Below are 16517 nucleotides of genomic sequence, written 5' to 3'. Positions count from 1 at the left end.
TTTTCAGATCATGTCCAGGATATTCTTTGCCAAACAGTCTTAATCTTTAGATACCAAAACATTCAACCACCTTTTTCAAAAAACATCTTTATTAAAACGGTATACTGCTTTTCAATGCATTGCCAACCCATCTAAAAATTGAGTCAACCCCTGTTATTTTTAAAAAATCACTTCGAAAATACTGGTGTACAAGTGTTACTACCGTTTCCGTGATTTTATTGCTGATGGGTAGTCATGGGCATATGGTATGCTTGGTTCATGAATTGATTACATGTAAATAGTGTTTATTTTAGTAGTTATTTTATAGTTTATAAGACAATCTGTATTTTTTTAAATGTATATTGACTTAGCCAATGCATTAATGTAAATCTGGCCAATTAAATGACTTATGACTTTAATATATACGATTTTAAAATAGTCATAGTAGGAAAATTATACATGCAATACATTGTTTATATTGAAAATTAGTTGATAGACTAATGATATCCCACAGCTCCTAAGGTTCCATTTTGTCGATGATATGAGACTTCGACCTTGTGGGACGTTGACTAACTGAGACTCTACACTACGTTACTCTATGTGGGTCAGGATCAGGAATTCCGCCAGAGACCGTCAGGCGCCAAAAGCCAAAACCAAAAGTTTCTTTCTTATTTCTGTTCTGTGTTCTCTTCATAAAAAAATACTGTAAGTATAATTATATTATTATTTACTGTTTGCCTAAACTATTAAACAGTTAAAAATTATATTGTGCGTATTCTATAAGTAATTAGGACATCTTGTTTAGATTTCAGTAAGTAACAATAAAGTCAAAAAATTAGCTTGGATAATGAATTATTAGTAGACGTCGACGTCGGTCTACAGGGTAGGTTTTGTGTTAAGCTTCTGCTGCTCTATTAAATAGTGAATACCTAACCTAGTATAGGTAATTAGCGTAGGTCAATTCAGATGTGTTTTTCTACAGTATAGGAAATATTGATGTTAATGGGCCAAATAGTCACTGTTTTTAAATGAGTTTGTATTTTATTTCTTAGAAACGAAATTCTCAGAATATGCCCTATTTCTTATAATCTTGATTTGGTATAGGCCTAGGTTTTAGCCCATTACCATTATATTACAATTCTTACAATAAATCATTTCATTTCATATCTAAATGGCCCTAGTCAAATTGTTAATTGTAAATACTAAATTGATGTTTTACTCAGTTTAAGTATTTTCATCCCAGAAATTGGTAGGAGTAGGCCTACTTATTTTTGTTCTGAGAGAAAAAAATTTACAGTTTCTGTAATTCTGTATTAGGGCTAGGCCTTATTATTATATTGGTTCCTGCCTACGACTCACATTTTTCAAAACTTCTCACTTTACCATCCTTATGTCAGATTGTCAGTAATGTATTACTTGGGCGACTTACTAAACTTATCATGGAATAGGCCTAAGTTAGGGATTTTCATTGGTCAAACTGGTAAACTTTACCTGAGCTATTGCTCTACTTAAATTAACTTATAGTAAGTTAGGCCTAAATTGGGTATCCTAATTGATTATTTAGGTCTAACTATTCTCCAATTTATGCACTTGCATTTTGTTTGTTATTGAGATTAAGCCAGACCAAGGTTTAATAGAATATAGCCAAATATTCTAAGAATAACTTAATTAAGTAGGCCTAACAAAATTTTGACCAAATGAGTTTACTCGGGAAGACCTATAGATATGACATAAGTTATTATTCAACGCCTAGCAGAAAACTGAACCTATTTAATTGGATGGCACGCAGCTTGTTAAATTTCCTAGATCTTAGTTTAGGCCTATAAATTGTGTTTAATTCAACAATGTAGGCCTAAGCCCACAAATATAATATTCTACATTACATTTTCCTATTTCAACCTAACATGAAATCCTAATCCAACAGGCAAAACATGTGGTACAAGTTTCCTAGCTGAGTAGCATATTTTCACTCTATGAGAGTGGTTACTATCCATTAATGTAATCTGTTAGTATTTGGACTAGGCCCTATCCAACATTTTGTGCATCTAACTTAGCCTAGTCCAGCCTAGATATTAGAAATGCGTTCTGAGTTACATTTTGGCAGTTACCTATTAATATAGGTTGTAGTGTAAGTTTAAATCGTCCTAATGACCATGTGTAACATTTTTAAAGTTAAATGTGGGCTGTGGGGTTTATTATATGACATATCATCAGTCCTTTTAAAAGCCTTAATGAAATCAGTAGCTGAACCTTTAAGTTAGCTTTGTGTATTAATGCCAGTCTAAATGAGGGGATTTTCCCATCCAAACTCAAAATATCTAAAGTTGTGCCTGTGTACAAAAAAGTTAGCAGGAGTGATCCAGGAGGGTACCAGCCGATTTCTCTGGTCCCTGTTATTTCAAAAGTCTTTGAAAACTGTAGTAAAAAATCAAATAAGTAATTTTTTTGAACAACATAATCTTTTTATTGACTGTCAGTATGGTTTCAGGCCTGGTAGATCTACGATCGATGCAATCGAAGTGTTCATAAGTCATGTACTTGCCAGCTTTTAAAGCGGAAATCCCACAGGAGCAGTCCTCTGTGATTTGTCAAAAGCCATTGACTGTGTCGATCGTAATATTCTTTTGCACAAATTGGACTTTTATGGAATCATTGGCAATCAAAATTCTTTGTTGAAATCATACCTCAGTGATCGGCTCCAAAAAGTTTCGTCGAATAACTCATTTTCTAACGTAACTGAGGTTAAGTACGGGGTACCACAGCGATTGGTTCTGGGCCCTCACTGTTCCTAATAGCCATAAACGACCTTTCGTCAAATGTTGAATGTAAATCCATCTTATTTGCTGATGATGTAACTTTTCTCACAAAAATTTAGTACTTACGGTACTGAAATCCCAGTGGCTGCTAATAATATTCTTAATCAGGCAAATGAGTGGTACAAAGCCCAATATGTTGCTAATGAATAGGGAAAAAACTCAAACTGCTGTTTTTACTTTGACAAATACTGGTAATTTAGAAAATGAATTCTCTCAGTGTGTTAAGCTCCTGGGTATGCACATAGATTCCAAACTAACATGGCATAAGCATGTCAAACACCTATGTAAATCGTTACACCGAATAATATGTTTAGTTAGAAAGTTAAAAGTCTGTATATTCCCTGATTGCTTAAGAATGGCTTATTTCTCTCTTTTTCAAAGTAGAATTACCTATGGGTTGATGTTTTGGGGGAAATTCTAGCTCCATAGTGTGTTAGTAGCCCAGAAGATGTTGAGAATCATCACTAACTCTGACACAAATACACACTGCAAACCTATTTTTTCACAGGAAAAAATTCAAACTGTAATCAACCTGTACATTTTTGCAAGTCTCTTACATACCAAAAAGCACTTAAACACTCTCATTCTCCACAGGCATGTACACAACCATGGGACTTGAGGCCAAAACAAAATCTGTAGACCCTACACAAGACTGACTAAGGTTCTCACATCCTTCGAAGCTACAGGTATTGCTTCGCCTTTTCAATTGCTTGCCTTTATCAGCTCAGCATGTTAGCTTAGGTAGTTTTAAGAAGGTGATCTATGCATGGTTGATAGTAAAGTAAGGCCCTACTACAGCCTTAAAGAATATTTTGAAGCAGACTTTAGCTCCATCAATTTTGCATGATGTGTTTTTTTTTTTTTTTTTTTTCTAAAATAGCCACTCTTATTTAATTTTGTAGAATGAACACTTATTTTTTATGTTTGCTTTAGTGTAGCATGTTTTACTATTGTATTTGTGACTGACTTGTGCATTTCAAGCGTCCATGACAAGATCGATTGCATGTAATTTTGCCTAAAGATCAATGAATGCCTTGTCTTATTGACTCGTACTTATTGGCGTTCGTAAATAATTTAAGCCTACCTTACTTTTAGAGATAGACTTAGTGTAGATCTGATGATGCAAAATGGTGATAGTAACTTAGGCTAAATGTAATTCAACTTACTCTACGTAGTGTGTTTTTCATCCTTCCTTAGTTAGCCTAAATAAAAAAACATCTTATACCTAAAAATTAATCTGATTGAAATTGGCTAAACCTCCCAAAACTGACCTATGAAAGATCAAACTCTTAAATTGAATGCAAACCAATGGGTAATTTTCGGTTGTCTAATGATTTATGTTAATCATAAAAATCACCATGCCTAGGTAGGTTTTAGTGAAAACTCTACAGTTCTTAAGTATTTACCTAGGCTACTTATTTGTAACACTTATTTTGCCAAAATTTTATGTTTTTTTTTCAAGATGGCTGATCAAAGGGAACAGTGTTCAAACCCTGACGAAGACGAAGTAGTAGATGTTCTGTATGACGTAACCAGTAGAAGAAGCACCGTACCTAATAGGGTGGCAAACGTTGAAGCAGAAATTCTTCAACAAAGACAAGATCTTGCAGTATGTATTATTAAATTTTGTACAGTAAGACATCAATGTAAAAAAAAAATAGTGTAATAAGTCTTAGGTAGGCCACACAATGGCCACTGAATCTCTGAAAAATGAGCTTGTAGTTTTAAAACTGTTAACTTATGCGTGAAACCAGTTTTTTTGGGGGTTTGGTGACTCGAAGTCATTGTTCAAAAAGTATTAAAATAAGGAAAGTACCGTATGAACATATTATGAAATCATAACCTTACCTTACTACTGCAGTATAGGTGGGCATTATTTAACGTAATAGGATATAACCTTTGACTATTAATAAAACTAGACATTCCATCCCCACCTTAAATTTGTGGCCGTAGTTTAAAAATTGTCGTAGTTGATGTGAGCCACCAACAGATTGCGCTGATCTAAATTACTTAATTCTGTCGAGTACACAAACTATTTTACCAAGTCAAACTTAGGGAATGACTTATGGTGAGCTATGGCAACTGTTATGAACCATTAACCTGGTCAGCAACAAAAAATGAAGCATAAAATTGAATTTTAGACACTTGCGCATTCTGTGACTGGCTCACACAATAACGTTCATTTTTAATACAAATTTGGAGACAGCTGTTCCATAGATGGTTTGTCTACTTCAGTATCCAATAATCAATGATATACTACTATTAACTGAAGAATCACCTATTATCTTGGTACCGGTACCTAATAGATAACGGAGAATACCCTCTATTATTTTTGTAACTTTGAATAATTGTTAAAACGAGCAAATGAAATAGCGCTAGAATCACAAGGGTGCTCTCAAGGGGGGCTGTTGCACAGACTGTGTCATTGAAATTCTTGGGGGGTCCCAAAAATTTCAGGGTGGCTAAAATTAGATTGATAGTGTTCATTATTATGAAAAACAAAAATATATTACCAAGTCACCAGATAGAATGTAAATGAATTAATGACAAAAGATTCACAACTATTAGCTTAATATATTATTGAATTTCAATTAGCTAAAATTGATATGTTTAGGTGCGTGTGCTCAAATTGATCCGCGGCCAGAGGGTAGTTTTGGATCGTACAAACTAAACTGATCCAGGGGTCTAACGGGTAGATAATAGGGTCGCTTGAAACATAAGAATTGATCCACGAGTGGTTGAGGGAGGGAGGGAAATTCTCCCCGGCCTGTACGGGCACTCCCACCATATTGTAATGGGATGAGATTGAGACCTCTGGTTTTCACCGATATTCTTTTTAACGAATGGTCTTCAAAATTAGGTGTCACTTGATGGGGCTTAATAATATAGGGGATATTGATGTATATTTTTACATGAGGTCCCTCAGGCTGATGCAAAATAAAAACGGCCGCCATTCTATAATGGGTTGAGATAGGGACCACTAGTTTTCATGGATATTCTTTTAAACTAATGGTTTGTAAAATGAGGCCTCACTTGAAGGGAAACACATTAAAAATACATTTAAAACATTTAAACCATACATAACACACATACATTTAAAATTTTTACTTGCTTCATCAAAATCATTGTAGAACTATGCCTAGCCGGGTTTTATCATAACTCGGCAGATAACAGACCCTTAAGAGAGTTCTTAGAATTGGTTTTCCTGGTCTGTCCACTGCTGATAATTTTGAAAGGTTTCATTTTGCAAGTTTAAAAATGAACGTATAAAAATAAATTAAGGAAAGTATGATTCATCTGGTATCGTTCGATTCGTAACAAAACGAGGAAAGTCCCACAAACATATGTATGATAACCCAACCTAACATAACCGCCGCAACGCGCTGTATAAGGTGGCCTCTGTAGGACGAAAGCACCCTGAGATCTTAGTGGCACCAGCCGGGCGCAATACTGGTATTAACCGAACTCAGTTTGGAACCGCATATGTAAAAGGTTTCATAAGCTCCAATGGTCGACTACAAATATTTGTCCGGCCGATTTGTACTCGCCCGGGCGAAATTGGATAGGATGAAATGAGGTCCTCAGCAAGTTCAGTCATTGATCCTGAAGATCACTGGGAAATGGGCAAGATGAAATCATAGCTCTTTCATCCAGCAAATTCCTTGAATCCTGTATCGTCATCCACTCTCACTCTACTCCCACCCAGCCCGGTTTAAATAAAAAATCCTGAATGAAAAACCAAGTTGGAAGCCCAACTTACATATAAAAGTTTAATCTGTGGGTTTAAAAAGCTTTTAAAAATGGCTTGTTATAGCTATGTTTTAAACATTTATGTGAAAATAAAGATGTATATCCTATTTATTTATTAAAGGCCTTCAGACCCCTTTTTTCTATAATTTATTACTTAACTTCCATCGTTATCGTTAAATTAACTGCTTGCCAGTTGAACTGGCTTTGCTGTTATTATACAGGGTGGCTGAAAAATAACTTGCACCCCCCCTTAACTTTTCAACCAATTGAGATATTTGAAATCGGTTTGCGGCAACCTTCTTAGATATGAGGGGTCACAATAATTATAGTCAATTTTGAAGATTTTGCCCTTAGGGGTAGTGGGGGTAGGGGGTAGCTCTAAATTTTCAAATGACAAGTATAGTCGAGTTTAGTATCATTTTACAGGTCTTGACAAAACATAAACATTGACATAAAGAAAACTAAAATCGGCTCACTAATAACAAAATGGCGCCCTAAAACGTTTCAAATTCAAATAACCATGAGCGTGGCAAAAAAATTAACTTGCACCCTCTTTAACTTTTTAACTATTTGAGATATTTGAAATCGGTTTGAGGCAACTTGTTTGGATATAAAGGGCTATAATAATTATGGTCAGTTCTGAAAGTTTTGCCCTTAGGGGTAGCGGGGGTAGGGGGTAGCTCAAAATTTTCAAATAGCAAGTATAGTCGAGTTTTGTATCATTTTGTAGGTCTTGACGAAACATAACAATTAACATAAAGAAAATAGAAATCACACCATTAATAACAAAATGGCAGCTAAAAATGATTGAGACAATGGTTATTTAAAGTAGTTTTGAGCTGTTGAGCTACCCCCTACCCCCGCTACCCCTAAGGGCAAAATTTTCAAAATTGACTATAATTATTGTGGCCCCTCATATCTAAGAAGGTTGCCGCAAACCGATTTCAAATATCTCAATTGGTTGAAAAGTTAAGGGGGGGGGGGGGTGCAAGTTACTTTTCAGCCACCCTGTATATAGAGAAATAAAGGATTTTAGATGATTTTTAATTAGTTTCTAACTAGTCAATAATTTCTCAAAATTTTTTAAAGGGCTTTTTCCCTACATGTTGAATGAGCAGCATTCCTATTTATATTCCTGAAACCCCTTACATTACAGATCGTTTTGATCTTTTGTTTTGATTGTTTTTAGTTTAGGTTTTCATGTGTATCAGTTATTAAATCAACTAAATATATCTAAAGATTCATATGATTGGTTAGGAAAATGTCAAAGTATTGCCTGGTTTGGATATCAAGAAAGTTGCCACCAAGTATCCCCTAAAGAAGACTGTACCTGCAGTGAAAGAATCTTCTGACAAAAGGGACCAGGATATGATGGCTCGTGTAAGTATTACAAAGATTTTAACGGTTTGTCACGGGGTGATGAGTTTGTGTAAAACCTGCTTTGGAAATAGGCTTCAACTAATAACATGTAAATCCCTAAAATTTGACTGTACTTACTATCAAAAGTTTAATATTTGCCAAACAAATTATATAAATCAAATCAAACAGAAACAAATAATTAAACTTAGCTCGATGAAAATTGTGATTTAATCATCAATACTAAAATTTTTTTTTACATTTGTCTAATGTGTAACTAGTTTTGAATTACTTAAATACCCTGCTATGGAAAATTTGTATGTGTCAAATTATGATAGGGGTACATTTTCGTTATTTTAAGGCCGCGAATGGATCGAGTGCATTGCTTACAATACGATGGCAGCCTGCATAACAGTGGACAAGTCACCCCCCCCCCCCCCTAGTTCAGAACTCAGCCGCTGCCACCTCGGAGTGCTGGCTGGCATATTTTGTTTTGTTTATTTGATCTTAACATAACCAACCAATGTATTTATTAATACTTATGAAGTCAAACGGGGTGAAGCCGGTGGGTAACAGCTAGTATATATAATATTCCAAAAACAATCATGTCTGTGTCTGTGTCGAAAATAACACCCTTTGTACCATGGTAGCCATAAAAAGGCTGTTATAATAACGATCAAAAAAATAACGAACGAAAATCAATGAATATTAGGAACAGAAATAGTACGATTAAGATCCATAAACATTTACAAATCATGCCACTGGTCGAAAGTAAACATGTTTTTATTGATACTTAAATTGTTTTAGCTTAGTTTGTTTAAAGTATTTTATAGTTTCCAAGTAAACAAGTTGAAGATTTTAACAACATAGAATACAATATTATTACTTCTTAGTCTTCATTTTTATTTAATCCTCCCGACATTTTATTCCGTTTATTGACTTTAAATCCAACTGTCAAAATTGTTGGTTTGGTCCAATTATAATGCTGGTTTGGTAAAATATGTAAACAAATCGTTAAACTAATAAGCATTAAGTGAGAAAGACGAAGTGATAGGCGTGGGACACGAGCTAGGGAATAGGCTTGTGAAAACAGAATAAATTAGAACAAGAACGGAGAACTGGCAACAGCGCACGCGAGAAGTAGGGGGGGGCGCACACACTGCTCAAGTGCTACAACGCATTAGTGGCATCCTGTCCACACACTGTTGATATATACCGAATTGCGGCATGGGGTCACTATTAAAAACTGGAGTGTTCATTAAAAATATCGATGTACATAAGGTTTTGGTACCTTCCTTGATCCACTGGTGGCCGCAGTTTGAAAGATGCCACAATTTGGTGTTTGCGAGTATTCGGTAAAGACCCGTATTTGTGTGTGTGTATGTGGATGTGTAAATTACGGTTCCAATGTTATTGTAACTTATACTATTTTCCTATAAAAACCCCATAAAAACAAAAAGTTGGATTTTAAACAAAACCCCGGTTTTGATTAAAATTAGTATGTTACGGTCCTTAAAATTTTGAACAAAATGGTACAGATCCCATTTCTGTAAAAAGTATGGTTCAAAGGTTATTGTAACTTAAGTTATTTCCCATAAAAACCCCATGAAATAACAAAATATCGGATTTTAGGAAAAAAGTCGAATTTGATTAGAATTAATGTGTAATGGTCCTTATAATTCTAAACAAAAATAGTGCAACCCCCCATTGCTGTAATGATTACGGTTCAAAAATCATTGCAACTTTTGTGATTTATCCCTATAGAATATCATAGTTATCAAGGCAGTAGCCAGGACAAACTTTCGGGAGAGTCAGGTCAGTGGCGGTTCTAGGACCTTGTAAAGGGGGGCTCCCGGGGGGGTTTGAGAGAAAAGAGGGGGATCTGGGCAAATTTTATATTTTTAAAGCCGTTTGGTGACTTTCCAAAGCAATTTTTAATGCCTAGAACTGTGTCCAATCGTCCAAAGCTTATAGGAGAAAGTATGTTTCAGTTTGCTGATACCGTTTATTGTATTTTGTTTTATTAAAAGCGATTATTCCTTTACATCGAAGCCGAGAGATGTATCAGTAACAAACCAGAGATTATTTTATTTCGTTTTTTTAGTATTTTATTATTTCTCTTAGATTGTAATTCTATTATGAAGTTATTCTATTTAGTTGATTCATTATTTTGCTAGGCCGAGATAAAGGTTTATTTAGTTAGAAGAGAACGTATTAGTTTATCAATGCGTCGGTGTGCTGATATCGTGAAAGTAATATAATAATTGATGCTCGGACCATCGAGTGCCGATCTACGACAATAGTGCCAGCTTAATGCGAGCGAACCCTAGACATTTCTAGCTATCAGAGTACCTAAATCGAAAGTTTTAGCTTAGTTCACCCTAACCTAAAAAAAACACCTCACAAATTTGCCAAAGTTTACAGAGCCTAATTTTCTCTACAGTTGAAATAAATATCAGAGGAATTAGATGTAAACTAACTCTTTAAGATGCTCAAAGTTAACCACCCAAAGGGTTGTATGGGTTAATTATTGAACAACAAAGTAAATTTTTACTGTAAAAGTAAACATGGTCATATAAAAATGGTAAAATATAGGCCTAAATTTACATATCTATGCATCAAACTAACCTAATTTGAAAAAAAGGTTCGGTTCGTCTTCTTTTCTCAATTAATTCCAAGCTTTTAAAACAAATTATAATGTTAATGTCATTTTCAATTTGTGCCTAGGTGAAACTAGTCTTAGTCTTAGGGGGTGTTGTTTATTGTTATGAAATGTCATAACGGTTAGCCGGAGTTAGCCCTGTGATTTTGGGAGATGGGGAGTTAAAATGCTATTCTCTTGCCTCTTCAAACAAATATTGGTGAACATTCAAAGATTTTAGTGAACATCATATTTTTTACTCAGTTTTGACTCTACAGTCTATGTCGTCATATAAGGAAATATTGTGACAGATTTAATAATTTACTATTGCTTTTTTCTTTTTTGTGTTTTTCAGACAAAATTACTTTGTGAAACAGCGGATGCATTAAAATCTGCACTAGCACAAGCTAAGAGAGAAAAAGAAAATAAAGAAAAGAATTAAATAATAATAGTTATTTTGGAGCACAATTGGTACAGTATTTAATAGGCATTTACTATATGTGAAATGTGGTTTGTTTCCTTATGAAATTGTATTACATTTTTATGACTTGTTGACATTCCTTGCTTTCCCCAAGCTTGTGATGAAATTAGATACATAGGGAATTTGTTATTAAACAATACAATGTACATTTTAAGATATTTAACTTTCGTAAACAAGTATGTTTGGTACATATAACTTTTACCTACTTCATTGTGTTTAGTGTAGTTTTTTAGGTTATCAATAGGCCTGCTGAAAAAAAAAATTATTGATATCCTGTAGGTTTCAAATCTGTGTCAAACCTTGCATTTGTTGTAAGTACTCATATCATGAGTACAGGTTAATTTATTACCTATTGGTTACATTTTAAGGTTTCCATAAAGTACAGTTTTCTTATTTTATTTAAATACTCAAGTTAAATGTAACTGTTCTACCTATTGTTGTTTAATAAATAAGTTACATAATGTATTTTTTTTAACAAAGTTGTTTCTAGTGTTTCCTATGTTAGGTTGGTCAATAAAATGTTGTTTTAAATTTGTGTGTTTTATTGGCATGTAAAATATTAGTTGACATTCTTCATAAAATCTTAACAAGAATTCAAATTAAATTATAAATCAAAACCAAATTTAGCATAAGGGGTTTTTCAGAATGTGTATAACGTAGACAGAGACAGGGGTGCCTAGAGGGGGAGTACTGTGGCGCCAAGGAATTTTTGGGGGGGGGATGTTTTTTTTGCTAGCTCTCATAATGAATGTATAATTTTGTATAAGCAGCTCGAAATGTGTTTCTAAGTAGTTCACTATCAACACCAACAACATTTTGCTATTTATAAGTAAGATTGTTTCTAAGAATTCTAGAGGGGCAAGCGGAGCCGTAGAGTGGCAAAAAGACGCAGCTATTATGGGCTATATGGGAGAGATAGGGGAAAACGTGACGCATGCTGTTTCGAATTCAAATTGCCGCTAAACTCAAACACAGGTGTTATTCAGTGATTGCATTCTTAAAGTAAATTTAAATTTCCTTTAGAATGGCGTAAATCATTTCTATAAAACTATTATTTGTTATTTACTATTGAAGATCAAAGTTGAAAGAATTGTGTTGGACTTTGAACATACGATTACTTTAATTATGATTTTGAAATAAATATGATATATCTTTACAAATAATCAATTTATTTGTGTTCCCTAAGAGTTTCTAAAAATAAAAATAGTATATTTACCGATATTTAATCGGATTATTAAAAAAAACCGTGTTAACTGTTTTTTTTTCACTTTTACAGTTTTTAAAACAAGCTTATTAAATTTAGGTTTTAAATCAAAAATGCAATTTGAATGATGGAATAAATATTAAATTAGCATTCATTATTTTCTAGAATTTTTAATACCTTTAATGCTTGTTTAAAAGCATTTTTGTGATAGGCAAGTAATTTGAAATAAAAAAAACAAAGCGGTGTTCGCTTTTATTACACGCACAGCTGTTCAAATTAAATTACAAAAATATAATGTAAAATATTTTCTATTTTTTTTACTTTTTTAATAGACCATATTTTGAGAGCTTACTGTATGTTAAGAAATATCAAATAAACTTTGATTAAAAAGTGAAATCTTTCAGTTCTCGCATCCTCTGATGCCACAGTGAGTACTTGTCATCATTTTATAGTTTTAAAACTTATTTTATTTCTTTTTGTGCAAAAAAATTTTAAATACTTATATATAACTTTATGATTTGAGTATCGGATTATGAATGGTATAATCAATACTAACACAATATTAGCAGGGAAAAATATAAAAATACATTCATCCGTCAACCGTTGTGGTCATCTTTGAATTTGCTATTTGTTCATGAATACATTCTTCCTCTTGGTTAGGTTTCTAATATTGCGATTCTAATTATGATCTTAATTTTGTTCGCATGATGTAGTCTTCAATAAATCTTTTAAATACTTGACTGTTATTTCAGTGACAAAATCTCTAATATGACATTATAACAGTCCTAACTGATTGGTGTGTTTGGTTGCTGGGTCGATTAAGGCCCGTTTTGCCAGAAGCGTCTGGTGCGTCTGACGCTTAGCGATGATCGCTAGAGCGATAATCGCTCAGCGTCTATCGCTCGGGCCTATTTTGCCAGAAGCGTCTGTTCTTGCGATTATTTGATCAGTGAGTGGTTTGCTTTGGTGGCGAAAGGAGTGTTTCTGAAAATGAGCTGTAAAAATCAAATAGTAAAGTATTTGTTAGCTGAGGAATTAGACGATGAAGAGATATTAGAAATAAGGGGCAAACGTAGGGAAGAAGTGCGCACTATGTTTTTAAAGAGACCTGAAGAGGGATATTTTAAATTGTTAATTGGAAATCCCCTCCGCTCTGATGAGACCAAGTTTCACTAGTTTCATCTAGTGTTTCAATGTTTCATCTTCTTCACTATTAAATCCCCACTTTGATTGTGACATGTCACTAAAACTTATTTGAGGAAACAAAAGTTAAGTCAACACCTAAACACGTGCTTATTCCAATAATAATCGCTAGCGACTGCGTCTCCGTCTGCTCCAGGAGCAGTGGTCCGCGTCAGACGCTTGCGTCTCTGTTACAGACGCTGGCGGCTGTAGCGATGGACGCTTCTGGCAAAATAGACTAACCAAAAACAATGCAAAGCAGTGGGCAGCGATAGACGCGGTGCGATAATCGCTGAGCGATAGACGCACGAGACGCTTCTGGCAAAACGGGCCTTTAGCCTTAAAAATATTATTATGTATGTTTCTGAACACAATGCCCCCCACGGTACGGCGCGCGGTCAGCTGGCTGGCTTCAACGAAACTCGATCAAGTAATCTCCTTAATGTTTAATCCTCCTAGGATTGAACCCCCAAAGACTAATTAATTAATTTTCTTGGTTAGGGATCGACTTGATATTTTTTATGAATTCTATATACGGGTGATTGGTAGTCAGTGTGATTAAATTTTTTGGTGTAAGTAAAAATTAAATGAAGTGTGATGATGCATGTAAGAGGTTCCAAGTCTAAAAATTATTTTTCAAAAGAGTTGTTTTAAGTTTTTTTTTTCAAATAACCATTTTTTAAACTTAATACAGCAATTTCTCAATTACCTGTAAATTAATTTGAGTAGCTAATGTTATTTTCGTGTTATACATCAAATTTTGAATAAGAATAATATAAAATGACGGAGCATCAATAGCAAAAACTCCATTGTAAATAGATTCAAAGATAAAAATTAAGGTGTTTGGTAAAAATTAAAAAAAAAAAACATTGGTCTATTGCATTTTTTTACACCCTGTATACAAGAAGGTGGTCAAGTATGTTAAAAACTGCGCCATTTTATAAGCTTTCCAACCATATGCTACACTATTGAGATTTAGATATGCTTTTGTTTGTTTTAGTGGTTTGAATATCACTACAGGGAACTTTTTTACTGTCCAAACCAAAACAAAAATACAAGTTTTGCTTAATAATACAGTTGGATTTTTTTAGCTAGAAGCAGTTAAGTGGAATATCTTTGAAGATGAACCTATTTGGCTATAATGCGATCATGTGTTGTGTCAAAATTTGAGGTTAAATCAAAACAAACTGGCATATTCTAGGAATTGACTATAATTAATAATAGTTAAATATACTTCAAACTTACTCTACTTTATAAATTACTTGGTCATTAGAGCATACTGTGAAATAGAAACGTGATTTAGAACAAACATTTTTATTTAGAAGAAAAGTGATGGTTGCTTTACAAATAATGAATTGACATAAGCAAAAATTAAAATATTGAATCTTCTTGCAAAATTAATGTCGATCATTGATAGAATGATGTGACAAGGTCACTTGGATACACATGATAAACTGTTGGAACATAGGCCTCGCAGGCCTAATGATGGTTTACGTTTCGTTTGAATCTCTTAACGATTAAATATTATTAAAATATAGACCCACCATTTGAGGGTTTTAAGTTAAGCCTAGTCCACACATGGACACTGAGTCGGCCGACTGCGCGCGGACAGTCGGCAGACAGTCTGCCGACACAGTTTCAGATACAAGTTTCCGATGTGTTTTGCATCCACACTAGCCAGCCAGTGTTTCCATGTTTGTTGGTATGGTGACCAAGGAGGACGTAATTATATCCTGTGTGGGCTTCATTTTCCTAAACCATGGGCCTAATGAATCTAGGAAGAGACGATGATGGACCCAACATTTTCTCGAGCAAGGTTCGTATTATGGTCACAATCTTCTATCAGACCTTCAGATAAGGTGGAGGATTTTGGAACTTCACGAGGTTGACTTCTAAAGATTTTGAAATTTTGCTGGGCTTTGTTGGTCTTAAGATTTCAAACTTGAAGAGATGAACAATTCAATAAAATGTCATATAATGTTGTAAATCATGGAAAGCTAATTCCAAAACTTTCAAGAAACTCAATCCAGCTCTTTTATTACCGCCCAAAAATCGTAATATTACCGCTTTGCAGTCTTAACTAAATGGGCTGAATATTGATCACCTTCGGCTTGTATCCAGTCTCCTGTCTTCAGACACGTCCACACATGCAGACTTGAGACAAAAGTTTTGTCTCTTGTCTCCGTGTTTCCCATTCGAACGGGAAACAGAAAACACTGTATTTTGTCTCCAGAAACACTGAAATTTGTCTGTCAACAGCCGGCAGACAGTTGGCCGACTTACTGGAGACAAAATAGCAACACTCCAGAGACAGTCGGCAGACAATGTTTACGTAGACAAATCGCCATGTGTGGACGAGGCTTTAGGGGCCAGAGATGACGAGATAAACCGTACTAAACAGATAAACAGCAAATTGTATTGCTAGCTTACTTTGTACTTACACCAAAGAATTTTTGTCACACTGAGTACCAATAACCCTGTATAATACATTGTTTTATAATAATTTGAATGTTGGGATTCGGAGGCATATTGTATGGACAATCTTAGAAAATAACCTGAAGATAATCATCACAGTTAAACAGATTAATCCATATGGATAAGAACTAAGCTTGAACTTCAAATTAGTGTAACCGAGCGGTCAGACATGATCAAAGCAGATGCTTGTTTTGGGACGGGCCTACGAGCTAAAAGGACTGTTTTCCACAGAAGAACAAACTCCATCGAAAGTTAGTTGTATTGTATCCGATTTACTTTGGCCGGCTTGTCAGCTTCTTTTTGAATGCAGAAGCCGTTGTTTTAAAGTTGGTAACCCACCAAATGATTGTCCCTACTTGACGGAATCCATGTTGCCCTTATTGCAAGAATGCACGGAACTGCCGCTGAGTTGCAATGACTGAATCAATACTTTTTAAATTCGACTTGATAACAAACACACGTTGCTCTGACCACTGCTCTATGACCACAGATAATGGCATCGAGTAGGCTTTTCAACGAGCCCAACCCCACCACTCTCAGACGACCTGTCGCTGAACAGTGAGCTGCATAAAATAGATCGGTTTTTTTTGCCGCACCTTGTATTTAGATGAATGGAATTGCCAAGGAAAAATT

The 16517-nt window shown here is 34.6% G+C and overlaps 1 protein-coding gene across 3 annotated transcripts; it reads left to right on the top strand.

Moving 5' to 3' along the window:
- Positions 1 to 1339: 1339 nt before the first annotated feature.
- On the top strand, positions 1340 to 11507 carry LOC128998739 (uncharacterized). Of its 3 annotated transcripts, XM_054425068.1 has the most exons (5): positions 1340 to 1502; positions 3390 to 3481; positions 4258 to 4404; positions 7803 to 7925; positions 10898 to 11507. In XM_054425068.1, exons 3-5 carry the CDS (start codon positions 4258 to 4260, stop codon positions 10982 to 10984), a joined length of 357 nt encoding a protein of 118 aa, XP_054281043.1. In that variant the 5' UTR covers positions 1340 to 1502; positions 3390 to 3481; the 3' UTR covers positions 10985 to 11507. The 3 variants fall into 3 exon arrangements, with proteins under 3 accessions (XP_054281043.1, XP_054281044.1, XP_054281045.1); XM_054425069.1 differs by lacking the exon at positions 3390 to 3481 and having other exon boundaries at positions 1340 to 1459; XM_054425070.1 differs by lacking the exon at positions 3390 to 3481 and having other exon boundaries at positions 1451 to 1502.
- The last annotated feature ends 5010 nt before the right edge of the window (positions 11508 to 16517 follow it).

This window comes from Macrosteles quadrilineatus, unplaced genomic scaffold (assembly GCF_028750875.1).
Source record: "Macrosteles quadrilineatus isolate MER2022 unplaced genomic scaffold, UCM_ALF_1.0 Scaffold_7__1_contigs__length_78375512, whole genome shotgun sequence".
In the NCBI taxonomy this organism is placed as follows: domain Eukaryota; kingdom Metazoa; phylum Arthropoda; class Insecta; order Hemiptera; family Cicadellidae; genus Macrosteles; species Macrosteles quadrilineatus.
The sequence above is the reverse complement of the archived record's forward strand: the minus strand, read 5'-3'. Positions and strand labels throughout refer to the sequence as shown.

What these genes read in the sequence shown, in the direction of transcription:
- LOC128998739 (XM_054425069.1), top strand. Translation starts at nt 4,258, where the DNA reads ATGGCTGATCAAAGGGAACAGTGTTCAAACCCTGACGAAGACGAAGTA. An exon ending in AACAAAGACAAGATCTTGCA is followed by an intron (nt 4,405 to 7,802) that starts GTATGTATTATT and finishes ATGATTGGTTAG; the next exon opens with GAAAATGTCAAAGTATTGCC. An exon ending in ACCAGGATATGATGGCTCGT is followed by an intron (nt 7,926 to 10,897) that starts GTAAGTATTACA and finishes TGTGTTTTTCAG; the next exon opens with ACAAAATTACTTTGTGAAAC.